Genomic DNA, 26,417 nt, shown 5'->3' with positions numbered 1-26,417 from the left:
CGGCCCCACGCGCCAGCCAATCAGAATCATCTTTAGAAATTGTGACGTCATTCCGATCTCCAGGTCAATCTCCAGGTCAAGACGCAGTCTTGTTTTGCATAATTAATCGCCGAATCTGCCAGCATTAGACCCTTGCTGTGCACGTGGCTATTCCGTAGACTAATTCCAGACCGGGTAGGAATCCTTCCTTCCCTCTGAACACATTTCTCTCCGAAGGAACACAGTTTTTTAGAAGTTAAGAACATTGGCTGTGGCGGCAAAATTGTGTAGCCAACGTGGGATTTTGGTGGAAAATTTGAAAATGTGAAAAATTAAACACAACAAAGTGTATTTCTACATCAAAAACTGTTTGATGTGAACACTTTACTTGTATATATACTTGGGGGGGGGGGCCTAGACTTACAACCGAACTTTTTTTAGGGTTTCTCACCTCCATAAATCACTAAAACACAAATACGCCAAAACATTAATTTCTCGTATACACGTCTTTGTTTTTGAAGCATTTGTAGATTTCATCCTAGTTAACTTTCGGTAAACCTTGTAACTCGACAGTACAACAAACAAATACATAACAAACATTGCTAAAATGAATATCACAATGAACATCACTACGAAAATATTGTGTGCATGCAATGGTTTGCCTTAACTAATTTCAAGCTCACTTTTTCCACTGAGCACTTCAACTGGGCGCCCAATATCTGGCAATAGACTGATTCCTTAAGCCATTATTAACACATTAGCACTTGTACTACATTGTATTACAATGTGTTGATTTACTGAAGAATCAATACAACCATAGAACAGTGAGTAAAGAGTTACAAAATAATGTAAATGCTTTAATGAAAGATATATTTTGTTTACAGTGTTTATACCTAGAAATTGGCGCCAATTCAGTCCCCCCCCCCCCCACTGCTAAAAAATATGGCCTTTATATGAACACTACTAAGATATGGTATGGCGTACAATGTGAAAAATAACTGCCTACATCTTTGTTTTACAAACTCGTCTAAGTTCAAGCTACTATTGACTGAATTAAAAGTAAATACATTTAAAATTGAACGAACAAAACAATTTTACAAACTTGTTAGGCATAAACTGGTTCTTCATTTGATTTTATAACTAAAGTCAGGACACGTGTTCAGTACAGGTCATATATATTACATGTTGCATGGGCTCCGTGCACAAGTACCCCCTCAACATTAAGGAAGGAGAGTTGGGGGAGACCACTGGGAGAGACATTCGAATGCACTGCTTATGATGCCTGACGTTCACTTAAAGAGGCAATGGTAATGGTTTGTGTACAATTCACAACATGTCGTGCGTACTTGGCGCTATTCATGCACAAACCAGTACACACATGTGGTGCGTCCTGTTTACAGGGCACTCGAAAGTGGTAAAAAAGCACCTCTCCTGTTGGGGCACGGAGCCCCTAACCAAATTTCTCTGCTCAACGTAAACGAACAATCCTCAGTTACTGTGTCATAAAGTATTGTTCTAATGGTAAGCATATTTCTCGGGTTAGCAAGGAATTTTAGGTGTACATCCTGTGACTCTCTCGGGTTGAATTCCTTTCTGAGATAAGCCGCTTTTGCTGATGAAGAGATATCACAAATACCCCGACAATGACACTGAGAATATTTAGGATGGTGAGGCAGGAACCAGACGAGGGGCCTCACGCAATGAAGTCCAGTGGTCTGTTGAAGCCACCGCGTCTGTTCATGTATTGCCTGAAGACGAACAAAAATAGAGGCATGACAAGCCAAAAACTAGGAGCATGACAATTCTGAAAGTGATTTATACAGAGCAGATAAAACAAATGGAATCCCAAAATAATGGGATAGGCCGTGTCCGAATGACTTGGCTAGAGCTTGAAATTACACACGGGTCTATGAGAAATGGCTGCAGCCACTGCCATAGGAGTGCACACGGGTCTATGAGAAATGGCTGCAGCCACTGCCATAGGAGTGTGTGTCATTCAAGCCGTACCCAAGTAATTTGGACACAGCCTTCGTTTGTTTAAATTTTGGACCAGAACACTGTCAGTAAGGAAGTACCTGAGAGGTAGGTTTATCAGCTTTCGTTTGATCCCTTACTTGAACGATGTCTGAGCACCGATCACCATTGATTTAAAAAACAAAAGGTCAAAACCATCTTTTTAAGTTCAGTATTTGTGTAAATAAAAACAACATTTTACCTGTATTTTCTTTTGGGCTGGAGGGATACTAAAGAAGCATTATTTGAACCTGGTACATGTTTACCCTGGAAAAAGAAAGAAAGAAACAAGTTTGAAAAAAAAATTAACAATTATTGTATCAAATTTTGCAGCCCGAAATCTAGGGTAATGTTGCACAAGGTTTTCAATCAGTGGTGTAAACTAAAAGGGCAAAAAGAAAATGTTTCCTGTACCCCAACTCACCCTACAATTATAGGTGTTGATTAATTGTTATTGTTGGTAAGTCATTAATTTTATTTGAAGTGAATTCCCAAAGACAAAGGTCAGAAAAGTACACAGAACAGAAGCTACCTACAAACCAAACAAAAACAAACTCACTCTGCATTAAGTACACACATGTACCCACTTACATGTCCTACAAGTATGTCTACATGCAACCCTTGTAAAAAGGTACATAACACATTTACTTGAAACAAAAAAAAGCCTGACTAGTGACAACCAGAAAGTTGTTAAATGATTGGAGGATTAGCAAAGTTAGGTATAGCAATTCAAGAATTGAGAATTGTCTGTACCTTTGTTGTGTCAAATCCTGCAAAGCCCATTACTTTCATCATCTCAATCTCTTCTTCGGTTTTGCCTTCAAGTTGGGACTCTGGCAAGAAAAGCAAAGTCAATCACATGTCAGTCACATGTTAATCACATGTCAGTCACATGTCAATCACAAAACAGTCACAGTCATATCTTGTCACTGGAATAGGCCCAATTTTTCAGAGAATGAGGGTGCTGTAACGATACCTTTTTGTCACTAGAAACAATCCTGTTTATTTAGGCAGTTTGATAACTTTCCTTTTAGGTAGCATACATTATTTGCAAGCATCAAAAAACAAAAATACCAAATTTCATTATAAATTAGCTTACTGGACTGTAGTCTCAAACATCCTGTGAAATCATGGCACCTGATGTGCTGTCATTTTCCAATGTTGGTCAGCTGACCTTCGCTGGAAAAAAATACCGACTTTTTTCAAATACTGCCCATGAATTTATCAAATTTAGTTAGCCCACATTTTGTTTGCAAAAACGAGTAACACATCCATGAATGGGTGCAAACCAGCTAGTCTGACCTGACAATTCCCCAACATCTTTAAATTGCTCCTTTAAATAAAAAAAACTATAAACTGTAAAAATGTAATTTTTGAGCTTTAACAAAATTGAAGCTAACATCAATAACCACGGATTAGATTGTTGTTATTTAGATCTCACCATCAATCACAGGTCTGCTGGGCAGATTCTTAGCTTCCTTACTGGACCCTGACTTGTCACCCCTGCAAAACGAGGATGTATTCCAAAACAAATTATTAGCATCTTCTGATTTTTTTGGTGCAGGCTAAAGTGTATATACTTTTGCAGCGGCACTGATCCTTATGTAACTAAGTTATAGTGTTAGATTGATGGTCCTTCTTACAAGGTGGAGAACAGAAATCAGGCCTCGCACCTTTAAAACATATATATCTCAATTTCAATTTTTATGGAGAAACGTTAGGAATAAGACAATCAATTGGGACTTTAATACACCTTTTGCTGGTGCAGATAAGCCTACACCCGCACAGTTGATTCACAATATGACTGTAAACAGATCAAGGAATGATTAAAACAAACGTGAGTGTGCCGTCTTTCAAATTCAAACTCTGAAGAAAAACTTTGAAATTCAGATCTTGACTTTAATCAAAACAATGATTTTTTTGTAATTATGCAAATTCTAAGTTGAGTCAATGCTGATGAAGTAGGGGTGTTTGAATATGTTAACATCTTGCACTTTGTAATAAAGTGGAATCAGTTGATTTAAATGATTAAAATGAACCTCAATCAATTTATTTACCAAAAACAAGATTTAAAGTGATTTAAATCAGTGATTAAAAAATCAAAAAAAAAATCAATTGATTTAAATCGCGATTGAAATCAGTGACTTAAATCAACATGATTTAAATCAACCAACCCTGGTTTAATGTCATTGATTTCTTGCCTGCCATGTCAAATCTAAAGGGGGCGCCCTGTCTGTTAATACATACGGTGATGGAGATCGGTTCCCGTGTCCTCTTGGGCTGTTGGAGCGAGATCTATGTGTAGAAGAAAATAAGTTCTGAATCAGCCGATAGAATTTGTATATTGGGAAAAAAAATTTAGTGGACGCAGTATAACTGGCAATACATTAAGTATAACACAAATATACAAACACAGCAAAGAGTGAGAGACAAGGAACTTTTGTGTCAAATCATTTTTGGGCAACAATTGTACTTTTTGGGAAAAGAAAATCTCAATTCTAATGCATCCCTGGATCCCATTATAACTGGAAATGCCTCTCACTGAATCATTTAACAGGTTCGGTACAATTGACGGAGTATATGATGCTTGAGATTCCAAAATTGAAATGATCCAAAATATGACAGTGTAATGTGTTGAATGATTCTTGTATTATAACTGAAAATCGGATTATTTTGAAAGGGTACTTTTTGGATGTTGAAGCTGTGAGTGTAGTATGCATTGTACAACAATATTTAACCTGGAGAAAACAGGAACCTTAACTTAAGTTCAGAGAGATAAAAAAATTATCAAAAAATACAAACTTCATTACCTTCGTCTTCTTGGTGAGCGAGATCTAAAGGAAGTAAAGGAAAATAAAAGGTTCAAAACAAAACAATTAATCTCACTTAAGGAAACAGGCATTTTTGTTCTCGTTTGAATCACAAAAATATTTAAAATCTGAAGCAGGGTGAAAAACAACTAACCTGTTGAAGGTTTTAGCTCCGAGGCTGCTACAGATTTTAGGAAAACAGGGAAAACATAGATGCAAATATTTGTGCATATTTGGTAACTGGATTATGCTACTATACAATAATTTCAAATATGATACAAGATCTCAGATTGAACCAATCATCTAACTATACCTTGACCTTCTTCTCCGCCTGGGTGATCTTGATCGTGATCTACTTCGACGCCTTTCTGCAAAAGAATTAGAAAATTTTACACAATGAATGTTGCTTTAATGTCTGGCTCTAAACTTCTAAGCTAATCCTTGACTAGCACAAAACTTTGCTGGTCATTTTATTTATTGGGCAATGCTGTCCAATGCAGGCTTGAGATCATTATATAGCCTGTGACTATGAGCATTGTCCTCGTATTTGAGGAAAGCAGTTCCAATCGTGGCAAATGAACCAAATTGTTGAAAATGCTTAGTTACAAGTTTACATTTCAGACATTTAATGTTACATTCAGCCTGAAACATGGTTTCATGATTTTGGAATTTTGTTATTAAAGAGAAAGATAACTTTGTTTAATTTATTGTTATCCTCGGAAACTATTATTACTTCACCTTTTCTTCTGTCTCGGTCTCTTTCTCTTGACAGCGACCGACGTCTCTCTGAAATCAGAAAACAAAGCAGTCTGATGAATCTGTTGTATTAAACTTTAATGTCCCACATCCTTCCAAACATAGTGCTTTGTTAGCTTGATTGGACTACCATGCCAAAGGTCTGGGGATCAAATCGCACTGTAAGGATTATCCTAACGTTAAGTTCTGCTGCTATCGTTACGGTATTGCAAAATCAGGAATGAGATGATTGTCAATTTGATTGTCGGTAGCTCGATTGGTTCCATGTACAACTTCTAGTCTACTGTGCCGGTGATCTGCGTTTAACTCCACTGCCGTGCTGCAACTTGTTTTTCTTTTATTTTTGTTTTCTTTAGGGGCTACTTTCCGTTTCATGTATTTATTTTTTACGAAGTGGCTATCGTTACGGCAGCCGTTGTTTAGCGCCCTCTACGATACTTTTTTGATACGCAAGCAGGTATATAATTATTTGTTTTCCCCACGTTTTAGCGAGCAGTGCGACAGCTCAGTCAAATTCACTTTTTTCCTTCTAATTTTATATTTTCTTCTCATGTTTTTATAAAAGTTGCAGTACTACCGTAACGATAGAAAATGGGAAATGCGTTACGGCTGCCGTAACGATAGCCACTGGCACTGCGTATTTTTTAATCATATCATTTTTTTATTGAAGTACTAGTAGGTTTCCTATTCATCTTCGTATAATAGGTCAAGGAACCAGACAATGCCGTATCAATAGCAGTTGAAAACTGCGTTACTGGTCATGCTGGTGCCGTCAATAGCCAGCAGTCACTGCGTTATAAATTAGGCCTATGGTGCGCTACATTATAATGACGTGAATGAGCACGATGATTGTGCCCAATTTCCGGACACTTTTTTTTTAACAACATGTTTGCTAGTAAACTTTATTTACACGATAAACAACGTTATTTCTATGAAATTTCCAATACACATGCTTCTAGCACTTCAATTTCTAACCTCGTCTCACGGGTGATCGGCTTCTACTTCGCCCCATTTTTAATGCTGGGGAAAATGAGCAAGTAGGCCTACTCAGGTTTACGGCAACGAAAATTAAAGCGCGCCAGCGCCACCACGAGAGGACGGAGGTAAAACAAGAGAATATATTTCAACACGTGAGGGCGCTAGACAACTAAAGCAGGGCAAGTTTTTCAAGACGCGTCAACTCCACGAGGTTGTCCAGTTGTTGATCAAAATTCAGCTGTAAGTTTTTTACTTACCAAGAAAACTATTAGTTTTCGTCGTGATCGGTATGTTTTTACGATTTAAGTAGTTACTCATTAACATGACTAAATTAATCAGCACCTTTATTGTGTGCAATATATGAAATGTCAAACATGTCAAAGTGAATAATTGTTCTCATGCAGAAGGCAGTGGACATGCCTGGTGGGGGAGTGGTGGAACGACTGGAGTGGAGTGGAGGAAAGTGAAAAAGTGACACGAGCATAATCCTATGCCATGAAGAGCAAAACTGTTTTGGTTGGTTATGTCCTGAATTCCTGATGAGCATGTCAGCTAGCCCCATAAATGTTGCTTATTTACTGGACTACCTCCGTAAATAAAGGCCACACTCCGGGAATTGACTCACAGTCACACCGGGAGGACTTGTTACCAAATTTATTTTCACATTCAGACTGCGTGCATAGTTGATTTATACTTTTAAAACGCACTTGCTCTCTTATTTTCTTAATAACAAATTCAGAATTTGCCGCCGAAGTCAGTTGTCCAGCTTTTGTGTAATTTCCAGCCGAATGTGGATGTTTCTTGGGATCAGTTTGTGTGTAACTCAATTGTAACCGTGTTCCAGCTGAATGCCCTTGCGTTAATCCTTTCTGTAAAGTGCCCCCTCATATCATGCATGTAAAAAAAAAGAAAAAAGCAGCCTCCAAAAAGGAAGCGGGCAGGGACGCTTAACATGTTTGTTTTTAAATTAGTAAAAAACACGTTGAATTCCATACCTTCAGACATGTCAGTGATTTAGTTATATCCTGTTGTCTCAGGCAGAATTTTCTTTTCGAAAGCCGTCCCAATTTCGCCCAAGATTACAGGAGAACTTGAACTCTGAAGGTATGCAGTTAAGTACCTGCCTGGGTGATTATCAAGTAACAAAATAGTCCCAATCTTGATTTTATTTTCTGCTACCCTAGCAACAGACTTTTCCACTGAAATAGTGTATTATGGTTTTGTGGCTCAGAAGTACGGAGGAAGTCCAGCATTTGAGCCACATTTAAGGGGCTAGTGACGGGAGGGAGTGATGAGAGGTGGTGTGGTGCAGACTGGGACCCTGAACACAGAAAAACATGCGAAACAAAATCAGGCCGACTTTACTCACTCTTTAGCCGACAAAATTCTCCAACATGAGGCAAAGACAATGTCCTCACCAGCCAAGTTTGAGGTCTCAATTAAGTTTATAAAGGAAACTTTTGTTTAAAATTTTGAACCTGACAGTAAAGCCAAGGTATTTCAATTTTGAAGCCTAAGACTAAACTAGTACATGTCCAGCTTTTTGAGAAGATTTACCTTTCAGTAGTCCGGTGGCATCAGTGACTATGGACATTTGTAGAAATAGAGACTGGGCACCAGATGTTTCTTTGACACAGTTGATTGGTGCAGTACCGAAGGGGTGTTGCACTGGTTGTTTCATGTGCCAGTCTATGCTTTTGTATTGCATGTTTTCATTATATTATGTTTTGGGACTCTCATACATGCATGTAGTATCGAGAGTCCCAAATTTGCGGACTACGATAGCCCAATAGTGTGGCTCAGATATTGCTGCACTGTTTCCTAAGGATACAGCGCAACAATATCTGAGGCACACTAGTGGGGCTAAGTGTGAGAGGGAGTGGGTGAGAGGGGGTGTAGGGCAGACTGGTGGTACATATTTAAAAGGAAAAAAAGAGAGAGAACTATAACAAACTGAAAAACTTGAAATTTCCAAAAATTCCTTCTTTTAAAAAAAAAATGTTTCCAACATAAGCATTTATTAATTGACTTCAAGAATTGTGTTTCTTTTCTAAAATGTAGCCTAGCTATTAAATTTTGACATGGAAAACAAAGTAGGCTTTTTCGTAAACGTGTTGAAAATACATTTCATTAGGAAAAGGAATCAAACTTGTTGAAGAACACAGGGAAGGTAACTTCAAGCCTCACAGTTGCCAAACTTCTTCAATTTATTGAGCAGACTTAAAGATGGAGTGGGACTGGTGGTCTAGAATGCAGGGACCGTCTTCACAACGCAAGGGGCCTGCACGGGGTAAATGGTGGGCCAATCTCAGAAACCCTGTCTGCCCTCAGCCCAACTCCCGTTGGCATAGGCGCCGACCCCAATCATTTGGAGTACTGCCAGGTCAGTAAACAAATTCTTCAGTGGTTCAATCTCCCATCTGAAAGGCAAATCTAACCTGTGATTGCTTGATTGTAAGGGATAAATTGATGCTCAAGTGCTGTTTCACCCTCCCACTAAAGAAGTATAAAATGCATAAAGTGTTGATCTCTGCTGTTGGTAAAAACATTTTCTTGCCAGCTTGAAGGACATTTTATTCCTGATTGTACCACAAGATTATCAACCAAACCATCATTTGTTTTGTGCATGGTCTAAAAGCTGGTAACATTATTGGAAAAATGTGAAGGGCTTGATATAGAGCTGAAGAAATTATTTAGAAAAAGAATCAGATTTAACATTTTTACTGTTGTACGTTTATTAAAGGCAATTTCTAAAGAAACTAAATGCGAGGATACTCAATCGCAGTCTATCACACTGATTTCCCCTTGGCTGATTTCATGAATTCCACGTGTGATTTAAATTGAACCTGTAGTTTTGTCTTTACTACTTAGATGTGGATTTGGACTCTGTGCATGTGAAGACTTTGGATGAAATACTGCGAGAAAGAGAAGCTAAAAAGTGTAGAGAACAGGGTGGGTAATGAAATAGTTCAATAATCTCTTATTCACAGTGCACCTTTATGCAGTCTTTGCCTTAAAATGCCAATGTCAAAGTTTTTGATTCCTCTAATTAAACTGAGAGGGTCATGTGACTTTTCAATTTTGGCTTTGACCGTTAAACAAGAATTAACCTCTCATAGACCTGATGTACTGAACTCCTTCACAATCATGAGCGCTTCTTAATGAAGCTTTCTTTTTTAATTCCCCAGCTAAGACTCTGACCTGTACAGGTTGCGGCAGTCAGGAAACAACCAGGGGAGACCTCCGGATGGTCCAATGCCAAGACCAGAATCCAGTCCATCGGATCAGACTGAGCCAGTATAACTTCCACAGAGAAGACAGGGATGAGGATGAAGAAGATGAAATGGAAGTGGTTGCTATGGATACAGCCGAATCTGATGAAGGTGAAGAGATTTACTTTTCTCCAGAGGAGCTGTATCCTAAAGAACCTGATGAGGAGACAATTGCTAGCTCCCTGCAGGAGGAGGGATATGCAACTGCTCTGGCTGAGGAGGAAAGAGTTTCAAGTGAACGAGGAGACCTGGATATCCTCCGAGTGGATGTTGAGTATGACAAGAGCTGCCAAGAGACAAGTGGAGAAGATATTGATAATCTTGACTGTTCTCGAGATGACTTTGATCCTGATAATTCTGAAAGAAGCATTGGTGAAGATACAGATGTAAGGTCTCAGGAGGGGGAGTGTAAAATTGCTCAGGTTGAGGCAGAAATCGACAACAGTGATCAGGAAGACATGGACGCAGATGAGGCTTTGAAACAAGATGATGTCCAAGTGGATGGTGGAGGTGACCAGAATTGCAAAGAGGAAAATGAGATAGACGTGGAGGATGTCGATTCTTCTCTAGATGAGTTGTTTTCTGGAGAGCTTGAAATTGACATTGACGAGGAAGCTGAAAGTGCATCTCTTGAGAAGGAATGCAAAGTTTCTGAGGACTGGCAGGGCATCATCCACAGTGAACGGGCAATCAAGGAGGGAGATAGTGAGACTGTGGAACAAGGCATCCTCCTTGTGGATCCTGGTGGGGACGGGAACTGCCTAGAGGAGGTAGATTTGGACCCCTCAGAGAATGTGTGTCTTAGAGAGCTCAAGAATAATGCCAGTCAAGTGACAAATGATGGCTCACAGGACAGGGAATGTACACTTCATGAGGGGGATAAGGAAATTGTCTCCAAGGAACAGGAAATCAAAGATGAAGAGGTTTTGCTGCAGGATGACCTTCAAATGGATGTAGGATATGATGCGAACTTCCAAGAGGATGACAAAGACATTGATTTGAATGGTTCTCCAGATGAAGTTTGTCCTAAAGAACCTGACGGGAGCATAAATGAAGAGACAAGTCGTACATTGCAAGAAAAAAAAGAAAGTCCAACTGTCCAGGTTGAGAAGAAAATCATCAACATTGAAAAGATTGACAAGGAGAAAGATGCTGAGGCTGTGGAACCGACAAGCCTCCAAGTGGATGCAGGAGGTGACAGGAGCTGTCAAGAGGAAGTCATTGAGGACTCTGAAAACAGTGACGGTTCTCAGGATGAGCTCCACCTTGGAGAACTCAATGTTGTTGATAAAGAGATCAGTATCAGCTGTCAAGAGGAAGACAATCAAGATCTTGAAGCCAAGCACCCAGTCAAGACGAGAGCCGACAATTACCAACAAAATGACAATACGGTAGAAATCACCAACACAGACACAAAGGAGGAAAAGGGAGAACGCGAAGTTGAAATCGGAAGAAAGCTTGATAAGGCCCTGGATGAGAGCTCTCAAGAAGACGGCCAGAAGGTCTTTGGTGAAGATGTAAGTAGCTCCATAGAAACAGACAAAGAGGAGAGGGAGGAGGATGTCAAAGTAGGGATAGAGGAAGAAAGGCATAAGGGGACAGAAGATGATAATTTCCCTGATGAAAGCACCCAGGATGTGGCGGACAGTTCCGAACAGAGTCAGCAGGATACCAACTGTGTGGAGAAACTCAGCGATGAGCAGAGCCTTGGTGCAGGCCCTGGTATGAGTTTGATGGTAGATGATTGTAGGACACACAAGTTAGAAGCTGTGACTACTTTGAACCAAGAAGAGAATACTGTTTCCTCCTTTACTACCAATGGGCCTGTTGATGCTCCAGCTGAAAGAGAACAAGAAACTAGAAATGCAGCCACTACATTAAAAATGAATGAATGTCTACCAAGAGCTCTCCAAGACAAAGACGTCATCACTCCCCAGGAGGCTGTGAATCCTGTTGAAGGAGATGACTTAGAACCTCCGGACGTACCTACGGTTAATAAGGACCAGATTAAAACAACCACCAGGCCTTACACAAGGAAAAGAAAGTGTGAAGAGATGATGCAAGGCTTGGTCAAATTTCTAAAGGTGAGACAAAGAGTCGGAGTTAGAATAGATGCGCCAAGAAAGGCCAGGGACAAAAGTACAGGACAAAGACGGGTCAGAAATGATAAGGTTGGACAGGGTGCCATGGTTAAGGACAAACAAGATAGGGAAGAAGCTTTCATCTCGGACATTCCTGAGGTCCCACAGACAAGGCAGCAACATACTAGAGTAGCTGCAGAGCCCAAAAGAAGAGGTCGACCATGTTCAAGACCTAAGAAAATTGGAGAAGGAGATTCTCTAATGTCAGGACAAACAAAAGAAAAAGGTATAGCTGATTCAGTGGTTACTCCTTGTCAACTTAGAAAAAGGAGGTGTAAGGAAAGAGGGGAAGATGAGTCTAAGAAGCAAGGACAAACAAATCAAGTAGGACCTGATGCAGAGGTTGCTCCAACTCAACGTGGAAAAAGCAGGTCTAAGGACAGAGTAGGAGAATTTTCTATGAAGAAGGGACAAACGGACCCAGTCGGATCTGATGTAGAGGATGCTCCAAGTCGACCTAGAAAAAGCAGACCCGAGGAAAGAGGGAAAGAAGTTTCTAAGAAACAAGTACAAAAAGAAGTAGGACCTGATTCAGAGGTTGCTCCAAAGCAATTTAAAACAAGCAGGCGTAAGGGAAGAGGGGAAGAAGATTCTGCTAAGCAAGGACAAACAAGGCAAGTGGGACCTAATTCAGCAGTTGCTCCGAGGCAACTTAGAAACAGCAGGCACAGAGAAAGAAAGACGGAAGATTCAATGAAGAAGGGGCAAACAGAACAATTCAGGCCTGATTCAGAGGTTGATTCAAGTCAACCTAGAAGAAAAAGGCGAAAGAAAAATGGGGAAGAAGATTCTATCAACAAGGGACAAATAAAACAAGTTGGACCTGATGCACAGGTTGCACAAAGTCAGCTTAGAAGCAACAGGCCTAAGGAAATAGAGGAAAAAGATTCTAGGAAGATGGGACAAACAGAACAAGACAGACCTGACGTAGAGACAGCTCCAAGTCAAATTAGAAAAAGCAGGTCTAAGGGGAGAGAGGAAGAAGATTCTGAGATGCAAGGACAAACAGAACAAGTAGAACCTGATGCAGAGGTTGCGTCGAGTCAACTTAGCAAAAGCAGGTCTAAAGAAAAAGAGGAAAATGTTTCTATAAAGAAGGGACAAACAAAAGACGTCAGACCTGATGCAGAGGTTGCTCCAAGTCAACTTAGAAAAAAAAGGCCCAAGGAACGACGGGAAGAAGATTCTGCTAAGCAAGGACAAACAAAGCAAGCAGGACCTAATTCACCGATTGCTCTGAGTCTTAGAAAAAGCAGGGACAACAAAATAAAGGAGCAAGATTCCATGAGGAAGGGGCAAAGACAACAAGTTGTACCTTATTCAGATTTTGCTTCAAATCAACATAGAAAAAGCAGACCTCAAGAAACAGAAAAGATTACTGTAAAGAAGGGACAAACGGAACAATTTGGACATGATGCAGTGGTTGCTCCAATTCGACCTAGAAAAAGCAGGCGTAAGGAAAGAGGGGAAGAAGATTCTGTCAAGAAGATACAAACAATACAAGTTGGACCTGATGCACGGATTGCACAAAGTCAGCTTAGAAGCAGCAGGCCTAAGGAAAGAGAGGAAGAAGTTTCTATGAAGATGGGACAAACAGAACAAGACAGACCTGACGTAGAGGCATCTCCAAGTCAAATTAGAAAAAGTAGGTCTAAGGAGAGAAATGACAAAGACTCTCAAGTGCAAGGACAAACAGAGCAAGTCCGACCTGATGCAAGGGTTGCTCCAAGTCAAATTAAAAAAAGGATGAGTAGACGGAAGGTGAAGGATATACAGACAAATCACGATCAAAATCAGAAAGACCCAGAGAAGAGACTAAAGAGGTGCCGATCAAGGGTAAATACCTTGGTGGTAGATGGGAAGCAACTGCGGAGCTGTTTGGAGTGCAGTGATCATGCGCAGAAGGGTGGGGCCAATTTGAGACAACTAAAAACAGGAGAGATGAGGGTAGTGGAAGAGGGAGATAACATCCAAAGGAAGGTAAAAAAACTGAAGGGAGATGGCTGTGTGGATGAGGATACCTTGCCCACAATGTCCCCTTCAACTGAAACGGTGACTGCTCAGAAGCGAGGAAATGAGCCAAAGCAGTCTACTGTGAGCTCTTTGCAGCCTCCATCAAAAACGGTTGTAGAAGCAGCTGATGTTAACCAAAGCTCTCATGTAGCAACGAAATTGGACAAAGTGGAGCTGAAGAAGAGTTCTTCTGCCCTTGCTGCCAATGAGAGGCAGGTTACTGAGAGTGATGCTGCCGAATCACCATGTCAAGAAAGCATCAAAGTAAAAAGGGGCAGTACCAAGAGGAGGGGCATCTGGAAAGAAATGGTCAGCAAGTGCCTACATGTAGTTTCGAAGAAAAGGAGGAAGAGGAAACGAGATGGAAATCAAGACCTACATTCTCCAGGATGGGAAGATGGTGGCTCATCCTCCAAGAAACAGAAAAGAATCTTGAAAATAAAAATTCCCAGTCCCAAGTATAAACAAGCTTTGATTCCTAAGAGTGTGCCATGCAGTTCCCCATTGAAAGACTCAACTGATAAAGTGGATTCCACTTCGGACTCGGTTAAGAATATTTTCCAAGACAGAAGGGTCAACCAAGAAAAGACAGATGTTGACATGCCTCAAGACAGGGTTCCATATCTTGAAACATCTCCAAAATCAAACCAGAACCTTGACCAAGATGATAGGGAAAATCAGCAACTGGCTGGGGTAAATGCTGTCGACCAGCGCCTTTCTAAGACTGTCAGATTACCTTTCCTTGATGCAACTCCAGAATCTGATCAAAACCTTGCCCAAGATCTCAAAGTCAATCAGGAACTGGAAGTTACAATTGCAGACCATCCTCGTCCTGAGACTGGAAGGGTTCCTTACCTTGATGCAACTCCGGATTCAGATCGGAATCTTGTCCAAGATATTCAAGTTAATCAGGAATCTGAAGGGGGAAAGTCTGAACATCCTCCTCCTGAGACCAGCAGGGTTCCTTATCTTGATGTAACTTCTGATTCAGATCAGAATGTTGTCCAAGAACCGAGAGTCAGTAAGGAAACTGAAAGGGAAAAGGCTGACCAGTCATTTTCCAAGACCTCAAGGATTCCTTGTATTGATGCAACTCTAGAATCAGATCAGAGCATTGCCCAAGATGTAAATAAGGAATTGAAAGAGGTAACTTCTAACCAGATTCTTTCTGAGACAAGCAAGGATCCTAACATTGATGCAACTCCTGAATCGGATCGGATTGTTGTCCAAGAAATCAGAGTCGATCATGAAACGGAAGGGGGAAAAGCTGACCAGTCGCTTTCCGAAACCATCAGGATTCCTTTTGCTCAGATATTAGCCAACCAGCCTCGGGTCCTGTTGTGCAAACTGAACTTCAAGGTATCTATCCCCCTGGATTGCATCACTCTGAAGACTCGACGTTCCACTCGAAGAGGACGTCCCAGGAAGATGACATCCATCGCTAAGAAGGCACAGAAGATGACCAGGGGTCTTAAAGGGATGGAAGGGACCTGGAACCAGCTGGGATTCAGAAAGCCATCCCAGCTCATCCAGCCTGGCAGCGAGGCACTCTCTGATGAATCCTTCTCAGTGCCTGCACAGCATCCATCAACATCTCAAGAAGGGCATTCCATTCCTGGACAAGAACGCGATTCAGCTGTTGCAACCACCTACGGAGACTCTGACAGCCTCAATCAACCTGTGAGGACTGAAGGTGATGCTGATTATCTTGATTGCTCAGGTAAGAAATATACACAGTTAAAAGCAATCCTAAGGCTGTATCAATAAAGTCTAATACACAACTCAGTTTCCTCTACCATTCCAGTTACATTTATTACTGGAGAAAATTGTGACTATATGTCTTGTGTGAGGACACCATACTCAAAGCCTGCATAGGCTGATTACAAACCCACTTTTACTTGAGAAACTTGCTTTAATGAACACAATGGGGTCCATAGATGTTTGTTCAATATGATAGTAGCCGTCGTCTTGGCGATTTTCAGCCGTAGGTGATTGGTGTGGTTGTACATAAATATTTGGAAGCCAAAGGGTGTGATCATTATGGCTGTACTTTTGGTATCGCAGTGTTTATTGTACTGTCATTCCACTGTACTGCATACAATACCAAGAACATTTTGAGTTTGTTGGTCACACGAGACCATGGTGGCACAATGGTCCTGAAATTGAAAGAATACATGTAGTGCATAACCAGTATAATGCAGACTGATTACTCTTACACAATCCACTTTGAGAGGACTTACATTAATTGTAATTCTCTTAGCTACTTCCCCTTTGGTTGCAGGTGAAATTGTGGAGGCTCCAGAAGTTGCTCACACTGTGGAGATTGTCTCGACTGACGGAATCCCTCCACCAACCACTAATGGCTTCGTTGAAGTCGCTGGCAGTGTACAAGAGAGGCTGACGTTCGACTCAGAAAATTCCCCTTGTGACCAAGAATCGTGCCAGCTTTGTACACCAGATGACAAATCCTTTGATTACGAGTTAGAAAACCAAGGTTAGTTTGTCATGATTTTTGTTTCAGAAGCTTGACTCTCTTCATTTTATGCTTCCTGGCATTTATAGAAGGCAGAGAATTTGTGTTAAAGTATCATAAAAGTAAGCAAAGGAATTATCTTTTGTTTTACTAAAAGTAACTTTTTAAAGCCATTGTTTTGCTTGTTTGTTGTTGTTTTTTTTTTAAAGTGCAAATCATAAGCAGCGAGTACGAGGCGATGGGTCTGAGCAGCTCAGAGGATGGCCCAGACCTGTGCTTCACGTCGGCCTCCATGAAAGTTGTGGTTACAGCTCTGGCCCCTTCGGGCTGCGCAGATATCCCCCTGGTCTCGCTGACCAGCACCCAGTCAGGTGCCGAGGAGGTCCCAGGCTACCCCCACACCCTACCCCCCATGCAAATCTTCCTCAGTAAAATGACTGAATCTGGGCAGACGGACGCAGCGCTCCAAACATTTGCCCGGGATTTGGGCGAGAACTTGTCGATCGATCAGGTTGGAGTAACTGAGGATGTTAGAAGTCCTCTTGATGCAGAAAATGAGGAGTGCACAGAGAACTCTCCAAGACTAGGTGATCATTTATTTCCTTCTCTTTAAAGATTTCTTTCTCCTCTCTCTTCTTTTCAAGACAGATGGAAATTTATTGTTATTTTGGAAATGTATTGATTTTTATATTTTGGGTTTGCATGTCTATTTGACCCTTCCTGCCCAGATTTTTGTTTGGGTAACAATGTAGCTTGGTCTGGATCATTTATTAAGCACTGCAAGAAATTTACACAGACCAAAGGTTGGTTGGGCTTATGGCCAAATCTGGAAGGGTCTTTTCTAACAATCCCAATACAAAATATCAAAGAAACTTTCTTCGATATGTTTGCCATGTACAGAAGCCGGGGCTTTAACTCAGAAAGAAAACTCTGAGACTGAAGCAGAGGTTGCCGTTAGTCATCAAGAGAGGATGCCCCAGTCTCCTGAGAGTCGTAGGGAAGACGAGGATCGTCAAGCTGCAGGCAGCAGCAGAGTGGAAGACTCCAAGCGTACGGAGACAGAAGCTGAACGGATCCAGGGTGATTATGGCCAATCATCAATCTCCTTGTTTATTGTTTTCTTTGATCTTGTTAAAAAGCGCTATATAAGTACCTATATTATTATTATTAGTATTTTTATTATTATTATTCAGATTGTTACTAAGCAAAAGCAATGTCATCGAGCATTTGCACCAAAATTCGCAGGAGTACAACTTTGTGAATTTGAGAAGCTGTAAGAGAGATTTTGCATGAGAACGGTTGTGGTTAGCGTACTAGATACATCCTGTTTTTATATGGTCATGTGATGTCATACTTGACTCGCTATCCAAATTAGGATTGGCTCAAATACGCCGTTAGAAACAATGATATGTCATCTCGAGCATCAGAGCACTGTTCTATTTCAATCTTATTGAGGCAATGTAATCTGCATGTACTCAAGAATTCAGTTTTAATCTTTTACAGCCACCACCATTCCAACAGTGACCAGCCCCCCTAGTCAAGACATCTCAGACTGCTTCCTAACCCCTAACCCACAACCTCCCATGATCCTGTCTGCATCCCCGGAACTGGATGCGCTACTGTCTACGATAGCCGACACGTCGTTTGGCGTTGCTCCACCGCAGGATGCGCCATCCACGATGTTAGAGCAAGGAGAGGAGAATGTTCCAGAGAACCACTGCAAAAATCTGGCCGTTCCTGATGGACAAAAGATGACCGACTATTTGCAGACTCCACAAAATGGTAGATTTGAGTTCTGTATATTTGTCTTTTTGACTTGGCTCTCCTAAGTACGACGTTATTTTTCATATATAATAACAATAATACATGTACTTATGGCGCTTTTAACATGATCAATTCACTTTACAAAAAAAATTAAAAATAAACAAGGAGATACGATTACCTAGAAGTGTACAGATTTCTGTAGAGATTTGGAAAGCAAGTGAGTTTTGAGAGCATTTTTGAATTTATTGTGAATTTCTCAGATATGGCATGGAATTCTGTTCCAGTCATGTAGAAATCATTAGAAACATATTTAACATTGTTGCTAGGCCACAAAGCGCCTCTTTATTCTGTGCATAGAGATCATGACTCATTTTGTTGGACATTTTAAGACAAGGAGTTTTGTTTCACTTCATTGTTTAGATGCTTCAAGTGTCATTCCCGCTCCAATTACCTCTGTCGCTCCCCCGGCCACAACATTGGAAAATGAGGACCTGGACTCGCGCAATGCATCCAGCCAGTTCGGCGACCTGACCCTGCCACCTCTAGGCGAGGACTTTGAATTTCCTGAGGAGGACTGCATCTCCCTGGACTGCGACACGGAGAGCTTCTTGAACGATCTCAGTGACGAATTGACAGAAATTGACAGGAAGATCAGGTAATTCTGGGAAAAAGTTTGTCGGGGAAGACTGATTGAAAAGTTCCTAGTAGTGTAAGCGGAGCCTAATTTACAGGGGACACTTTCTCAATTGCTGAAGGGTGGGGTGGGGCACTTAATTCATTGGCATTGTATTACATGGTAATACTCCTGGATGAATTTGTAAAATCATACAGTGCTGAGGCAGTTAGGGGCGGTATAGGGAGTAACAGTCAGGGTGGTACAGTTACTTATTTGTTAATAGGTTTTTAACAATCATCGTCGGTTTGGAGGCCGTTGTCCAGTCCATATTCATTTTTGCTCTTCCCCAACTACTTGCTTAAGTTAATCATTTAATTTTTACAACATTGCCCAGTGATGCAGAGAAAAGAACGAAATCAGGATCTCCATCTCAATGTAGGAACAGACCCCTGCACACCGCTGACACCAATGATCAACTCGGGTAGGTTGATGGGTTTAGTTTGGAAGGAGATTAAAATGTCATAAGTTTATCCGAATGTAATTGTTTTACAGTTCTCAACTCAAAAAAATATATATATTTTTAGAATTGTTATTTTTCTACTGAGCACAACATTTTTACAATATAATTCAGCGTGGTCAGCAAAGGGAAAACGCTTTCATTTTGCGATTTCTCACTTTCAGAAAAAGTGGCCCATCTCGGAAAGAAATTGCGACCCCCAGAGAGCAACCCTCTATCCATACAGTGGACTGGTCCGAGGTGGAGCAGTACCAACCAATCAGCAGGAGCCTAGCAGGCGGGGACTGTTCCACTAATGACCTGCGGAGGTTTATCAGAAAGGATGAGGGGCACTCCGTGGGGACCCAAGATGCTTCACAGCCGACAGCTGCGGGTAGAAACTGGTCAACAACTCCGAGCCATTTCCAAGGATCGGTAAATACTCAACCTCAGCCCGTATCAAGAAACCAGGTAGTGTTTTTTAATTACATATGATTACATTGATATTCATTTAGATTTATGCCAGTATCCAATCTCAAGTGCATCATAAGATCATCACAAACTCATCACAAGCCCATCACAAGTGCATCGTAAGTCCATCACAAGTGCATCATAAGTCCATCACAAGTGCATCGTAAGTCCATCACAAGTGCATCATAAGTCCATCACAAGTGCATCAAATGACTTGTGACAAAAGCATTCATTGTGATTGTTTATCCCCTGATAATTGTGACTTGGTGTTTGATTATCTGTTGACCGGACTTGTGACTGACTATTTCCAGGAACATTTGCGGTATGGCATTTGGGAGACGCACGTGGTGTTGCTGACATTTAAAGTGAGTGGGGTGAAAGTCCATATCCGGAACGACTACTGTCCTTTATAAACTCTCTGTTTCTCCCTGTTTACTCTAGGTGATACCTAGAGGCTTCTGCTATGATTTTGTTCGGAATGGTCGTTGTTTACGCAGAACTTGCCCTTATGTACATTCCAAACCCAAGGTCAGCACTCGGACTCAGGTACGGATAGAACTATACATGCAAATTGTTTTGGCAACATAATTTACAATATCTCGCCTACTTCCTCATAACGTTTCCATCTTAATTTGAGTAGTGCTCCCACCACAAGCTTTACGAGTAGAAAATCAAGTTTGTATTCCTACAAATAGTTGTCACGATTTTACCTTCTTCTTTTTTCTCTTTTGTTTTAAACAAAACAAAAAACCAAAGGCATGTTGTTTAAAGTTGAATTGAATTATGACCTTACCCAACAAAAGTCACCCGAATTACTTTAGAGTAATGTTTGCAGAACTAAAACTGAAATTGTGTCCACTTTCTTGTTCATTTTTTTGTTTTTAATCATTCTGCTTTCATGTTTGCATTTGTTTGAAGTATCCCCCTCCGCCCTCCAGAAATGTATTCAAGGGTCCAGAGAATCGGCGTGAAAACGTTAAGGATCTGCTGGCTGTGGTCAGTTAATGATTATTCAATTAAAAAAAAACTACACAATTATGTTTTCAAATAATTAATCATTAATTTGTTTACTTACGGTTTTGAATAAGCAAAACTGATTCCAAAACAGGTTTTTAATAACTTATCATTTCCTCAGCTTTTCAGAACATTTGTCTGGACATCATCTTCAAGTATGTCTTTCGTTGTTTTCAACCCACTCTTTCTAAGATATATATGTGCATGAAATTTTAGGGGTCTTGGCTTTTTGACGTGTGCTCTTGTACCGTTGGAAAAGAAGCTTTCGTTTTCACAAAAATTATTTTTTAATTAATTGTAGGAAAAAAGGAACTGAGTAACTAAAAGTTCAAACAACAAAGTACCAAAAAATGGTGCAATTGACATCACTGCATTGATTTTGTTTTGTTTTGGGTTTTTTTTTTTTAGCTCCAGGCAATTTTGTTAGTGATGTATAGACCCGTTGCACGGTGTGCCCTCGCTCAGGACAGATTGGTTATTTAAATTCAGTATTAATGAAAGTACAAACTGTCTACTCGTAGTATCACAGAGGAACAGTGACCAGCCCTCCGATGTAATGTCAGACGCACAGCGTCTATTGTGAAGAATTGGAGATTAGAGAAGAAATTAAAATGAGACACCAAATATATGCTCTCAGTACTAGACCTTGATTTAATTTTCACAACAAAAAGAGCATGGAGCCCGCCATTTTTAGTGCTAATTCAAAATTCATCTATAAACTTGATGTTTTTGTGGGTATTTCAGGAGAATCTGAAACATTGAGTTTATAATACCACTGGTGTTTCTCTTGTTAGAGTGAGGCGAACTGCAAACTTTTCCCAATTTGTGTGTAAACGGCAGACAAATCACATATTAACGGATAATAAGTAAATCTTCCTTTGACTTTTACAATAGGTGAATGAATGCAACATGGCGTTGGGCGTACATCTGAGAGGTCGGCATTCTAATGAACAAGGGTGAGAATGGGTTATAGTACTACTCTTGGCTCAAGACGCGATTTAGATTCTGTTCCCTAAATCAGCCAGTCTTTGGCAAGTACAGCCCAGCTGCTGCTGCAGTAGAGTACACTATCATTACGATGAATCCAGTCTTTGGGTATTTCGGCACTCGGACCTCCCCTGCGTGGCGGACGAGACAAAGCCTCAGTTTGTGTAATAGTACCTTTCATTTCGGCCATCCGAAGTCTTGCAGCCTTTAAAGATTGTTGAATACTTGGTCCTTTTTTCCCTACAGATTCTTGAGGCCTGTCAGCTACCCTAATAACATAGGTGATGTTGAGACATGTTCATAATAGTTGTGGTGACAGTACAAATTGTTGGGTAGTCATTGGCAGTTTGGTGATGTAACTTGCACCTGTACTAATATTGAGAGTCCTAAGAGCAAGCTGACTCCATGCAGGAACAGCAGATGGCCTTCTAGTAAGGATCACTGTGTGCAAGCATTACATTCACTGTGTGGACTTCCGAACAAAAGATGTCCACATAAACCAGGTAGCAGCGACGTTGTGTGGACTTGCCCACGTCCACACAAGGTTTTCCCCTCTCTGGAAAACAGGTTCATAGGCATTTTTGGGTAAGGTTTATTTGTGGCAAAATGAAGAGAAACACTAAAGGGAATCATAGAAAAAAAATTGGGTCGAAAGAGTTTTCACAGTGAGAGTGAAATGATTTTTTTCACTGGTTTTTCTAATCTACTCAAAAAATAAGGAATGTCCACACTAGGTATGTAAAACAAACGTGTGTGTGTGTGTGTGCACCCATTCTGGAATTTGTATTCCTGTGGAGACATTTCTTTGTTCTCGTGTAGTAAAGTTTTCGAGTGTGAAATTGAAGTTTCAAAATGCTCTTATTTTAACCAGAATTAATTTCCTGGGCTGAAATTTGGACTAAATATCCCTTTTCTAAAACTCTTCCATTTGCGACAGATCAATCTACCTTGGAAATTCCTAGTTTTTGAGTAAAATCCATATATCTATTTCGTGAAATTCTTGTGGAGACGTATTCATCTATAGAAATGTTCTTCTGGAGACGTATACAATCTTTTGTTCCCTATTGTGTTCATGTCTCCGTAAGGTAGTAAATTCCAGCACTGGAGTGTTCACGCATGCACACACATTGGAATAAAGTATACAGCTAATGTTCATGTTCACTAAACTCATAGCGTCATTGCCTGGATGCGTGGAACTTGGTGACAATTGTTTGTATGGTGTCTTGTTGTATCTCTGTCTTTGTCACTGTGAGTCCATTTGAACACACCTCTTGCTCATTCCTTGTCGTGGGTGGCAGAAGCACGGTCACATGGTATCACTAATATAGGAAAGGACTGAAAATTGCACTGGGCATGAACTTGACGCATGAACAGTGTGACACATGCAATTTCTTGAGTATAGTGCCTGGTCATAGGCACCATACTCAAACATATTGTGACTGGTTACAGTGCCCTGAGGAGGTTACCAAGGCTGATCCTCAATTGAAAAATTGCGGCTTCAGTGTTTGTGGTGTATCATCAGACATGTATTGTATCATTTGGTCATGAGTGTAAGCCACTGCCCCCTCAGACCTGTGAGTGACCATGAGCCATTTTCCTTGGCTACATTGATGTGCACCTGATTGGCAATCAATATGTGTAGACAATGGTCAAATGACAAATGCTGTATCTCGCTCTGTCACCATGTTAGGAGTACTTTGGCACCATTTTCTTTTTCTTTTTAACACTTTGTATTGTTTGCAGAGTATTTCTTTCTGTTGGAGTAAAAGTTAACACTTTGCACATATGATGCAATTTTTAAGAAATCCTTTGTAAGTCCATCATAGCTACAATTATAGCCCTGTGAATCATGCAAGTCCCATGATGGATTTGACCTATAATGAGTTTGTGAAATTGACCCCTAGTCAAATATTTCTTGATCTCCTGATCAGGTGTGAGGACCGAGAGACCACCAGTCTGGACTCGGAGGGCAACGCCTCCCCGGCAGCCATATTTGAGGCGGCCTACCTACTTCAGCAATGCTCCTCCTGGCGTGAGACCAGGGAGACCCTCATTGACATCTGCCAGCGCAAGCCCGAGGTGGCCAGTTGCCGGCCGGTGGTCCAGGAACTAATGGACAAGCTGCGCGGCTCGCCCGAGGTGCTGGGGGAGAAATTTGGCAACTTTGTGGCTGTCTTCAAGAGGTATCTTGCCGAGAATGGTAAGTCGAATTTCAGATGCCCAATTCACATTCATGCCTTTGCGCCAAGTATAAGCTGCTATGGGCTCAGTGCACCAAGTGCCTTGGGGGGATTCCACTTGGAGCGGACATTCTAAGGCATTGCCGTCGACACCTGATGCTCTCGCAAAGACACTATGGCTTTGTGTACATTCAAAATAAAATTAATTCTGCGTACTTAGCTCGATATGCGTGCAAACCAGTTTGCGGATGCTGTGTGTTCCGTGCACAGTAGAAGCGCGCTCTCTTGTTCAAGCATGGAACTCATAAGTAATATAACTTTGACACTTATGGAGATACCGTTATTCTTCAATAATATTATCATCGGGGCAATCGGGGCAGCATAAAGTTTTATCAGGGTGGCCCAGGCTTCTAAAACTCCTGTTAGAGACCACAACACTTTCATGGTGAGGTCATGGGAAATGTGACTATAAGTTACGGTCGCTCATTGAATTAGGTTATTAAAGATTGACCTGCAGTCTTCGAGCCTTAAACCTCAAATATTTAAAAAAGATTGCCTTCAACTTTTCAATGTTGCAGCCAGTGACCCTGCGACGGATAGCCTGAAGCAAGCCCTATCACGCCTGGGGGTCAGTAGTGCCATGCTATGCTGTAACAATAGCCAATGGCACCAGGCTCGATACATCCTAGACTGCCTGTACAATCAAAGCTTCCCTTGCCCAGTGGAACTTGCTCAGAACGTGCTCCTAATACAACAACTTCTATCCAAGCATCAACCTCCAACCTTACAGGAAGGCAGCATGACCCCTTGTGCTAAAGGTGTATGAGGTGTTTATTTTTGTGCCTTTTTTATTCAGGCAAACCAAATGGCAGTTTATGCCAAAATGCAGTTAATGAAAAGGGGTAACGAAGAGTGGCATATCAAGTGGTAGTAATACACATGGGAGGAGAACTGCAAGTTATGTCAATTTATGCAAACTTTGTGCAAATTAATGAAAGGTTTATATGGTGACATTATGGCCAAGTTCCATAATACAATAATCACCCATGCATTGACTGGTCAGAATGCAGAATTTTGGTGCATTTTTTTGTAAACCACTCTGGTTTATTGCTCTACCTTGCAGTATGTTTGCTCCATGCTGCCCTTTGCCCACAGTCCATCCAAAAATGGACTGTGTCAGATTTGGCCGTAAGCGCCTCTCACATTTGGTTTGTGTATCTTCCCACAGTGCTTAGGACAGAGTTGACCAAGCTACAATTTGCTGAGTAGCATCCAATTTCACGAAACAGTACGTAACTTATGCTGTGTGTAGGAGTTACGCAACAAATTGGTTGCGCAGTTATCTTGGAATTGATTTCACAAAACTTGGCGTTGCTGTGCAACATTTTATCTTGGAGGAGGATAATCACAGCATTTTTGACAGCTGTTTATTCACAGCTTTTCTTCAGAAGTTTTTATTTTATGATTCAGAAGACATCTGCCCGCCATTTTGCATGGCATTATTTGGAATCATGCGGCAACTCTAAATATTCTAACAAGGGTGAAATGGCGATTCATTTACCTAAAACCCAAAGCTATGAGTGTCTTGTATCAATCTTGATAAGTTATGCAATGACAGTCTCCACGACGATCACAATAGTGTATTTTCAGTGGCTACGCCTTATAACTTACATCACCAAAAATGATTGCCGAAGTTACACCATAATTTGTTGCACAAGTCGCGTACTTATGCACTATGAAACGTTTGTGAAATCGGCTGCTGTTTATGCAAACAAATTTAGCTAATATTAAACCAATCAGTTACGTGGCGTGGGGCTGGTAATTAACCTATTCTGACTTGATTATTTGTACCATGCTTGAGAAATTCTGTCTGTTTGTAGTTTAGCAGCTCTATGGAAATGGACCCCTGATTGAATGTAAATACTAAAAAATAAGTAATGATAAAATCTAATTGCGTTATTTGTCAACGACAAGAAGAAAGTCAGTTTGAATGTTATTATCGTTGTTGTCATGGTTCTTTCGTAGTGGAAATTTGTTTATGAAGGTTTTGTTAACTCGTGGAGGAAAAAAACGTACAAAGTGTATTTCCATGGAAAGAAAGGACGTGGAATTTTTGTTTCAAGTGTTTCCTTGTTGGATATTTCTTTTTGGGGGGGGTGGCTCTAGATCTAGTTACACTAGGAGTTGTAACTAGATCTTTTCTTGAAATATATAGAATAAATTCATCATTTTGGGTCGTTAGAAAAAAAGTGTGGGTTTTTTTTTTTTTTGGTGTTGGCTGTTAAGATTGAAGTTTTTGAACAAAAAATATTACGGTGTATGAACAAAATGCATACTTTTTGTATCCTTTTGCTATGTTGGGATATATGTTTCTGTGGTTTTAATTTTGTGTTCTTTTTATTTTTCTTTCAATCTTAAAAGATCAAAGACGTCCACTTGCTTTTTTAAAACTGT

At 40.7% G+C, this 26,417-nt stretch overlaps 2 protein-coding genes across 9 annotated transcripts; one reads left to right on the top strand and one right to left on the bottom strand.

The window, feature by feature from the left end:
* Positions 1-466: 466 nt before the first annotated feature.
* LOC119740120 (U4/U6.U5 small nuclear ribonucleoprotein 27 kDa protein-like) lies at positions 467-6,676 on the bottom strand. The gene is made up of 9 exons (XM_038215326.1): positions 6,534-6,676; positions 5,541-5,588; positions 5,116-5,170; positions 4,803-4,826; positions 4,240-4,287; positions 3,434-3,495; positions 2,746-2,825; positions 2,195-2,259; positions 467-1,727 (listed from the first exon to the last, which is right to left on the bottom strand). The coding sequence occupies exons 1-9, from the start codon at positions 6,568-6,570 to the stop codon at positions 1,673-1,675; spliced, it is 474 nt and encodes a 157-aa protein (XP_038071254.1). The 5' UTR covers positions 6,571-6,676; the 3' UTR covers positions 467-1,672.
* A 16-nt stretch (positions 6,677-6,692) lies between these two features.
* Positions 6,693-25,991, top strand: LOC119740119 (titin homolog). Of its 8 annotated transcripts, XR_005272647.1 has the most exons (18): positions 6,731-6,823; positions 6,941-7,052; positions 8,755-8,919; positions 9,408-9,488; positions 9,725-15,682; positions 16,244-16,456; positions 16,645-17,022; positions 17,336-17,515; positions 17,939-18,217; positions 18,620-18,854; positions 19,210-19,296; positions 19,497-19,782; positions 20,224-20,328; positions 20,701-20,778; positions 21,691-21,752; positions 22,030-22,064; positions 23,715-23,983; positions 24,542-24,680. XR_005272647.1 is itself a non-coding variant. In XM_038215321.1 (17 exons), the coding sequence occupies exons 3-17, from the start codon at positions 8,763-8,765 to the stop codon at positions 24,787-24,789; spliced, it is 8,616 nt and encodes a 2,871-aa protein (XP_038071249.1). In that variant the 5' UTR covers positions 6,696-6,776; positions 6,941-7,052; positions 8,755-8,762; the 3' UTR covers positions 24,790-25,991. The 8 variants fall into 8 exon arrangements, 6 of the variants coding, with proteins under 6 accessions (XP_038071251.1, XP_038071249.1, XP_038071248.1 ...); XM_038215321.1 differs by lacking the exon at positions 22,030-22,064 and having other exon boundaries at positions 6,696-6,776; positions 24,542-25,991; XR_005272648.1 differs by lacking the exon at positions 20,701-20,778.
* Positions 25,992-26,417: the final 426 nt, after the last annotated feature.

Source organism: Patiria miniata, unplaced genomic scaffold, assembly GCF_015706575.1.
Source record: "Patiria miniata isolate m_02_andy unplaced genomic scaffold, ASM1570657v1 HiC_scaffold_4, whole genome shotgun sequence".
Taxonomy (NCBI): domain Eukaryota; kingdom Metazoa; phylum Echinodermata; class Asteroidea; order Valvatida; family Asterinidae; genus Patiria; species Patiria miniata.
The sequence above is the reverse complement of the archived record's forward strand: the minus strand, read 5'-3'. Positions and strand labels throughout refer to the sequence as shown.